The sequence below is a fragment of the Plasmodium inui genome (genome assembly GCF_000524495.1).
Source record: "Plasmodium inui San Antonio 1 unplaced genomic scaffold supercont1.13, whole genome shotgun sequence".
Classification (NCBI taxonomy): domain Eukaryota; phylum Apicomplexa; class Aconoidasida; order Haemosporida; family Plasmodiidae; genus Plasmodium; species Plasmodium inui.
The window spans coordinates 353,160-362,466 of NW_008481847.1; the positions used below are offsets into that span (position 1 = coordinate 353,160).

The following is a 9,307-nucleotide window of genomic DNA, read 5'->3' on the forward strand; positions in this document are numbered from 1 at the left end:
AAAAAAAAAAGAGTTGCTTTCTAAGGGCCTGACCCCCTGTCACCAACTTGGGTTTTTAAGTTATTGGACCGTCTGATGAAGAGCATGGGCTGATGAGAACTGTTGGGTGAGTGGTGTTCCAACTGAGTTGCCTAAGGAGTGACCGAACGGTCGCCGTGTGGGATGATCGAACAACGAACTAGTCGACCCCCTTTAAAAGGATAATATACACTGTATGGCGTTTTTTTTCTCTCTTTTTTTTTTATCCTCAAAGCCATTTTTTGAACAAATCACTGGAGACCTTTGCCGATTTGATGTATTGCCTAAGTTGGATGGCGCTGCTTTCCATGGTGGGTCTCTCCCTGTGGTGGCACATGTAAAAGGGGGCCTCGCATGGCTTGACCCACCTCCGCAACACGTACGTTTAGATAGGGACCTGCGCAGCTGTATTTTTTTTGTATATGGCCATTAGTTTGGCCACCCTTCTTTCCCCTGGATAGCGCGTCCAGGGGGAGTGTTCCCAAGTTAGCGCTTTTACCACCTCCCCCCGGCATTTCATTCTACATCCATGCTGTGCAGCCAAAATGGACAACCCCCCTACGGAAGACGCGGTCACACTGCACTGCACACTGCAGGACCGAATGCACAAAAGGGAGGTCAGAAGGGAGGCTAGAAGCCAGACCAAAAGCGACGTAACAGACGAGGTCAAAAACGTAGTCCAAAATGATGAGGAAGACATAACCAATTTTATAGTTAGCAAAAAAATGAACTTGACAAGGGAAAAAAACGAAAACGTAAAAAATATGAAAAAATTAATTTCAAAACATCCCGACATCTTTATCAAGTCGTCCATCCTATCGAAAGAGTTCCAACAAAATGTCGAGGATATCCAAATTGTTGTCGATGACTTAAGAAGTAATTGCGAGAAAATAGCAGACTTGTTCGAGGCGCGTCATCATAAGAGCAGCATGGAAGGGATGAACCTTTCGAACACTGTACATGACAGCACAAGGAGTGGCCTTCTGGCAGACATGCTGAAAATTCCTTTAATCATTCACCGGAGTAACGAGAAGGGAGACGTGCACGACAGCATGAAGTATGTACCCCTGTGTGGAAGGGTAAAATTATATCTGTGTGCATTGTGCAGCTGCGAATCGAATGATCGTAATTTAGCGAACTACCTACGGAGTTATAAAAAAAAACTCAACAAAGAAATAAAGAAAACGAGGGAACTTATCTTCCAGTTCATCGTGAAATGTGAAGATGTGGACACCTTGAAAGTATACCTTCAATATTTGGCAAACATACGAGATTATTTCTTGTTACCTCCAGAGCGAGTAACAACGAATGAGAAGTTTCCGAGCGAAATGAACAATGATGAAAGTTTCCTGAACGGGTCAGGTGAAAAGAGGCAAAACAACCTCACCCGTTCAGGCAGTTTTTCAAATTGCAAAGACGGGAGAATGACAAACGAGGAATACACGCGGCACACATTCTTAACGCTCAAGCACTTTCGCATACTACACTCGGTGAGGGAGCAACTGGAGAAAAGAATAAGCAGGCGAAAAACAAACAACTCGCTGAGTGCATATGAAATTGTCCAAATATTTTTGCATGAAATTGCAAACTTCAAGAGCAGCTACGAGAGGCTGTTCCATTCCGTGGACGCGAATCTCTTTAGGCATGTCGTGTTTCTTTACTATTTCGCGCTTTCTCTGGTGAATATAAAGATAACGCAGCGGAATAGTTCCCCACCGGGGGGAGACGCCAACATGCTCGATGAGGAGAAGCGCCAAGTGGGGAAGCGCGACGTAAAGACGCCTGAGGGGAGCACACACCACACGAATACATACAGCCAGCATTTGCTGAAGAAACTCAACCGCGAATACATAGCAGGCGAATTGGCAAACTGTACGAAAGAGGCGAACGCCTCATCCAGACAGAGCGACGGCAAAGAAGGGGGACAACCCCCCCTACTCCCTTTTTCCAATCAAAGGTACCCCTTTGTAAATGTAAATAGCGCCCTCTTCAACTACATGTATTACTGCGTTTTCTTCAAATGTGAAAAGGAAGTTTGTTTCCATCCCCGAGGGAGGAAAGATGAGGAGGAAGGAGGGGAAAAGATTCCATCTGAGGAGGAAAAACTGCCCCACTGGGGGAAAAATCAAACGACAGCTCCCCACAGGAAAGGAAAAATCAGTGAGAAGGAGAAGCGACACGAGAATGCAAATACGTCATGCAAAAATCATTCCTCTTGGGTGAATTCCTTGTACGAAGAGGGAAACACAAGATGGAAACGAAAAAAACAAAATGAAAAGACAACAAAAATGAAGCACAACATTTTTACTCACTACATATCAATACAGGCGTTGGTTCAAAGGGCAAGTATAAAAGACTCAGTGCAAGATTTGTTCCAGTGTCGAAATATTTGTGAACAAACTGGCTTAGTGAAGAACGGGAAGGCAACTTTCATAACGGGGTTAAACGCGCCTGTCCTTCTTGATAACATTTTAAATAAAATTTTTATCCTGTTCGTTTACCATTTTTTGGAGAGAACCAATTTTCACTTTTATGAGAGCGTTTTATTTTTTGATGAGAGTGAGGAGCAGGAGTTTGCTCAGCCGGGGAAGAACATCCTATTGGTCCTGCGCGAGCACCTGCGCAGTCGAAAGGGGAAACAACACCCGGGAGGGAACGACGGACAGAACAACGGGAGAAACGACGAACAGAACGAGCGACCCGGCGACACCCGGGAAACCCCCCTGCAGCGCGCGCAACACACCCTGAAGCACGCATTCCTAAACTCCTACTTCCTCAACCTCCTGTTCATCCTAAAAAGCATAAAACACTACGTAGACAAATCGATAACCTACGTCGTCATTTTATTATTCGAAGAATCCTTCAAAAGAGTAATAAAAAATTTGGTGATGATTTATTTGGGGAATCAAAATATGTACTTTAAGTATTCCACGTTTCACCTAATCATGGAGTCACTTTTTAAGATAATTTTCCCCTTCACCTTTTTGTTCCTGTCGCGTGTTTTCCAAGTGGACACGTCGAGTTCGACGGTAGGAATGGCAAGTGCAGCTGGGGCTCCCCCCGTTACGCATACGAAAAAGTTATCATCTCAGCGGGGAGGGGGGGGGTTATCTCACCCCTCGGGGTACTACATATGTGGCCCAGTTGCGCTGATGACTGTTTTAGAAGTCACTTATATTATTTTTTTTTTTATTTATTTATGAATTTTTTTTTTTCTTTTCCCCATTTAGGAGAGCATCTTTAATGTTCTGGACAGCTACGGAGTTGGCGCGTGAGGGGGAAAAGGAGGCCTTCCCCCAAAGCTTCATCGAAACGACGTTTCCAAGTGATCGCCGCGGTTGCTACGTCCAAGGCTCCCAACCTTCACGCGTACAAACATGTGCGTACTAAGCAACCCACCGCTTTCTGATTTCCGCTTTTTCACGAGGAAAAAATTTCCTGGGGGGTCGATTTGTGGTATCCCTGGCGAAGATGCGCCCAGCGGATTCCTTCCGAGCTGGTTAAGCTTAGTTAAGAAGTGACAAACTGGAGGTAAAATTATTTTATTGAAGATGAAGATAGAGGCTTAGAGAAGTTAAGAAGATTATTCAACGAGAGGTTTTTTTTTTTTTTTTTTTTTTTCGTTTGGCTCGACTTGGGGCAAGTTGTTTTTTCCTCCTCCATGATCATCAACGTTGTTAAAAGGGATGCACAGAATGGAAGAAGTGCGAAAATGGAAAAGAACACAACTTTAGATTCTCCCAAATGGAAGCATAAACAAGAGCAACTTTTTTGCGCAACGACGGGGTTGTTCGAAAAAATCTCCGCGAATGGGAAAATGAAACTCCCATGGAGGGGAACGCGTAAGGGGTGAGTTCCTCACTTTTGTCATTTTTGGGGTTTTTCTAAGTGCCCCTGGGTTGAAGGGGCAGGGCGATGGATGGAGGTTTTATTGTGTCCCCTATATGTCCCCAGGCGGAGGGGAAATAGTGTATTCAGCTAGCCAACACGTGAACATTCCGCTTTACCTAATCGGCATACTAACGTAAACTCACAGGATGCACAAAAAAAAAAAAAAAAAAAAACCTACGGCTTCTCGCGGGTTTTACTCTGTTCTTAGCGACCCATGCAGAACACACCAGTTTGTCGCTACTTAAAGTGACAGTAGTGGTGGTGATTTAACTTTATTTTTTTTTCCGTCCTTCTGAGGAGTGATCACTCAGCAGTAAGGCGTTTATGTCGGAAGGGAAAAGCAAATGGATAATTTTCCGGCGGGGAGAATACCAACCGGATCTCCACGTTTGCGCCGGTCAATCAGCCCCCTTTTTTCGTATGCACTTTGGAAAAAAAAAAGTGAGACGGAACAAAACGCGCGATGGGCGCCAAACGGGTGTTGAACAAAACGAAAAGAACACAAGAACAGAGGGAAAAACAAAAAAAATATAATAAAAATATAATGAAAATATAAACAAAGAAACGAACCAACTAACGAACGAACGAACGAACGAACGAAGGAGCAAAATTTAAGCACTTTGCGTATACATATGGTTTACTTTTTTTTCCATGTGAAATTTTGCTCGCATTTGTGTTGCATTTTTCTTTCCCTCTTGCCTTCTTTTGGTTGTTCTTACGTTGGTTCTCCTTCGTGTTTATCCTTCTGTTTATGCTTCTGTTCATTATCGTGTCACCCTCTTTGTTCGCACCTTTTCCCCGTTCGTGTGCCCACCTCAGCTGCCTCCTTCCGTGCAAGCTCTGAAGCCGCACGGAGGAAGCAGTGGGAGCCTGCACGCTGAGGGAATTTTCCCACCCTGGAATTTCACCCCAAGGGATAACCCCTTCGTGAAAAAAAAAAAGGAACTTACACCCTTCTCCGCTACACGCGTACAACTCTGCACGTTTACTCTTCCCCGGGAGTAGCCAGCGGAGTGCCCCGCTTACATAGGGATAATCATGCGTGGGACAGGTTAACGGGATAGGGGGAAAAAAGGCACTTGTTCACGCCCGCGCGGCGGTAGCGTATCGCCGTTGGGATAGGTTTTAAGGGAGTAGCCTCTGTGGGAAACTCCGAAGGGTGTTCCTTCCGACGGGGGTATCCTCCCACGGGTGTGCCCTTCCACGGGTGTTCCCTCCGACGAGTCGCTATATATCCCCCGCGAAGGATGAAGGCCGAGGCAGGGAGGAGCCCCAAGGGCGAGTCGCCCACCGCGGTGTACCTCCAGGTGTACCAAAAGATGAGTATATACTACGAGTGTGCAATCAACGAAGAGGAGAGAAAAAACAAAAGAATATTGAAAAAAAATAAAAGCATTCCCGAGTTGAAGCAAGTACAGAAAGAGCTAATCGATTTCTTTGATCAGAACGTGGAGCTGTTTGCCAACCCCTTTCATTTCTTGCAATACGAAGAGGAAGACGTGAACAAAAATGACCTCAGAAATTACATCACGGATAACTACTCCTACTTATTAAGCTACATGGAAGATATCATAAAATGCTCCGTGATGCTAAACCGAAGTGCAATGTGTGTGTGCTCTATGTTCAATGAGGTGTACCAAAGAATTCAAGACGAGGGCGTAAAAAGCGAACTGACAAAGTCTGAATTCATCTGTGAAGTTTTTAAGGCCTGCATTGAAAAGGAAAACTTAATCGTCATGATATTTTTTTCCATTTTGAATTACCTGAACAGAGATGAGAAGGTCGGAGTGACCACCAGATATGGACACGTCAGATCGTCCAAAGGTGACTACTGCAGTGAGGAGAGGGAAGAAAATTTGACTGACATGGAGGGGAGGAGGCGCGGACAGGGCGAGGCAGACAATGCTGACGCAGATGATGGCGAGGCAGACGAGGCAGACGCGGAGGATGATGACTTCAGGCCGTCCAGCGGAGCCACCTCCTCGTCCAACAACTCCATCAGCAGCCTGCGCATGCCCAGGAGAATCTTCAGGGAGAGTAACAACCCCAGCAGCAGAATTAACGCCGACAGATTTTCTCTATACATTTTGACCCAACTGACAGAAAATGACTTCGTAGAGAATATACTCTCCGAAGTGGAAAAAATCCTAAAATTTATCCTCAAGTATGACGACATATGTATAAAAATGGATTACGTCTTTAGCTACAAAGCTCATAAGATAAACGTTCTATTCAATCTGATGGATATCCTTTTTTTGTATTTTTCTAAATTTCAAGCTAGCAGCACACACGTCACTAGCTTATTTAAGCTCATTAACCATGTGGTGTCAGCAAAGTACTTCGATTTTGTGAGCACAGATCATTACGTGAAGGAGCTCGACAGCATGCTCTTTGTTCATGCGAGGAAGAAGAGGAAAAGGTTTTTTAAATATCTGAGAAATGTCCGTAACAATAAATTCGTTTCCCAGATGGAGGAGTACTACCGGCTCGACATGCCTGTGGATTCCTTTGGACAGATCGGTCCAGTGGAGGCCGTCCCCTTTGGCACTCAACAAACCGGTGTCACTGCTCAGAATGATAACAGCGGGGCAGGTTTCATTTTGGGAAACATTCCCGGAGGGGCGGAACAGAAGCCGCTTGGCGGGGTCGCTCTGACTGGGGGAACCACCCCACAGGGGAACCTCCCGAACATCTTAATAAATGGTCAGGAGGGAAGCGGCAAGGGGGAAGACACGTCAGGGAGTGCACCTGCCAACGCAGCAGGAAGCACAATAGCAGGTACACTCGGCAACGCCCCAGAAACCACTCTGCAGAACCAGGGGAGCGCCTTCCCGGCGGCGGGGGTGTTTTCCCCTCCACATGTGTCTCGGGACGGAAGACATAAGCTTTATGAGCAACAGAGCGACAAGCTTAGGAGCAACCACTACCTTAATCGATGCCTAGACTGCCAGGGATACTGGTACAACTGCAACTGCAGCTTAAACGATTTCGACATGTCGAGTCCAACCCTAACGACGCAGATCAGCCTGCTGCTCATATTGTGTCTCCACCCGAATGTAGAAAAATATGTGTATGAGAAAAAGAAAAACATCCTTGTGGCGGAGTCCTCCCCTAGCAAGGAAAAGGAAGACGTTAACTTCCTACTCGAACGGAAGAAGGAAAAAATGAATTTTCAGAATTTTTACTACCCCGACACGTGGAGGTATAACTGTATGAGCTCGCAGAAGGAGCTAAAACATCTGAGCAGTTTGAAGAACACTTACTCTGTGACTTCCTCCTTCATAAAAGAGAACGTGTCGCACTATTATGCCTTCTTTACTAAGATAAGTGAGGAGGAGAAGCGGAAGAGGAAGAACAGCAAAAGTGCGGACAGGATGTTTGGTGGGTCTAGACAAACATCAGCAGAGGAACAGCATAACCAGGGGGACGATTTCTGGAAGGGTGCTAATGGATTAGAAGGGGGAGAGCATTCCATGGAGGTGGACCCGAATGGGATAATATTACGATTTGTTGTCAGCTTATTCACACACAACAAGGAGGATATTTTCTGGGCCATCTTCGAAGGGAATTTTTTCCGAGTGTTTTACGACGTGGTGCTTAAGAAGATCTCCAGTGCAACTCTTGTCGGCACTCTCATGTTTCACCTTTTTCACATGTTGTTTTTACACTCCTTTATAAGGAATTCCAGGACGACGGACCTTTGGAATGCCTTCATTGATTTTCACATAAAGAGGGATTTTCAAATTAGGCGGATGAGGAAGAAGGGGGGGGAGGGTTTAGCGGTTCAGGGTGGAGGACTACTCAGAGTGGGGGCCATGGACCACGCTTCATTGGGTCACTCCACATTGGACCCCGCTTCATCGCATCACGTTGCATCGGATCTCCTCCCTGGGGAGGTAACCCACACCGATGATGCCCCCCTCCTCGTGGACGCGTCCGAGTTCTACACGCCCCGAAGAAGAGACGGTACCTCCCCCAGAGAACAAGCAGCCCAATACGGGCCAAACAATATTATCCACATATATAAGCGAAAGGGAGAGTACATAATCGATGTGCTCACCTTTTTGAAGATCCTCTGTAATAACTACCCTCGATTGGTAAAAAAATATGTCTGCATTTTGAAAAGCGTAATTAATCGATACCACTCTCGCATCATGGAGTTTTCCCAAATGGACGAAGCGATTTTCCACCACAATGTGAATCATCAGACGAAGGAGTACGCCACGAGGAAGGGAAGCAGTGACTTCGATCATCTCTATAACGGCAAAGAAAATAACCTGGTCAGCATAAATGAAGAAAGGAGAATCATCCTAATGAGATATAAAAATTTAAAAATAATTGCTGAAGAGAAAATGAGAATCTGTCTAGACTTTTACTCCGACGTTTTTGTCACCGTCCTGGATTTTGCCTCCGTCCTATGTAACAACCTCTACGACCTCAGGGTCATCGAAAATGTCGTCCTTTGCTTTAAGACCCCCCTTACGGCCAATTTGAATATATTCAATCTGACGAAGAAGCTCTATAATCAGTTTGTCTCCACTCTCTTGGGCAAATATAATGAGTTCTCAAAAATGACCAACCAGCAGAATATATACGAGAGGACCAAAAATAACGATCGGAGCAATGTTCTTCACTTCTTGGATGACAGGAATGTTATTGGTGGGACGAGATCCCTTGAAAAGGATTCCTACCGGAGTGTCCTAAACGGGCGCATTTTCTCCACTCCATCATCGGTGGAGGGCTCAAATGGAGGAGAACTCGGGGGAGTCTCTAATCCCCTCCGCGCCGGAGGAGCATCCACACCAGGGGAGGGAGCCACCTCCATAGGACCAAGCAGCCGTAGCAGCAGCTCCTACGCCACCTACCTGCACTACTTCAAAATTCTACTGATTGAAAAACTGTATGAACAGAACAACGCGCTGAAGGCCATTTTGAAGAACCACCAAATATTGGAGTACCTACAAAACAACAACGTTTACCTGAACAATCTCATAAAGGAGAACGCACTTGTGGAGAAACATCTGCTCGAGCGGGGCGTCTTCAAATACGACCGTTCCAAGTATGAGGGGTTCTGCAAGAGGCTGTCTCTGCAGAAGGACCACTACGCGGGGTGCGTGCGCGAGGCGAACGGACTGCTGCAGGATATCACACTGGGGACGGAGAAGCTGCGTCCCTTCGCGGGTTCGAAGTTGGTGCGGGGCGGAGGGGCCAACGCGACGACGGCGAACGCGGTCACAGGTACTACCTCTGCCACGGGTACTGCCTCTGCCAAGGGTACTGCCTCTGCCAAGGGTACTGCCTCTGCCACGGGTACTGCCTCCGCCACGGGTACTGCCTCCGCCACGGGTACTGCCTCCGCCACGGGTACTGCCTCCGCCACGGGTACTGCCTCCGCCAC

General features: G+C 46.5%; 2 protein-coding genes across 2 annotated transcripts in view; both read left to right on the plus strand.

Moving 5' to 3' along the window:
• Nucleotides 1-563: 563 nt before the first annotated feature.
• C922_03273 (hypothetical protein) lies at nucleotides 564-3,293 on the plus strand (the record flags this gene model as incomplete). The annotated part of the gene is made up of 2 exons (XM_008818865.1): nucleotides 564-3,047; nucleotides 3,249-3,293. 2 exons carry the CDS (start codon nucleotides 564-566, stop codon nucleotides 3,291-3,293), a joined length of 2,529 nt encoding a protein of 842 aa, XP_008817087.1.
• Nucleotides 3,294-5,156: 1,863 nt separating this feature from the next.
• C922_03274 (hypothetical protein) overlaps nucleotides 5,157-9,307 on the plus strand; it is a gene marked incomplete at both ends in the record, with an annotated part of 17,453 nt that continues 13,302 nt past the window's right edge. Inside the window, one exon of the mRNA XM_008818866.1 lies at nucleotides 5,157-9,140. Coding sequence (XP_008817088.1) covers nucleotides 5,157-9,140 — 3,984 coding nt within the window. The remainder of the gene's footprint in view (nucleotides 9,141-9,307) is intronic.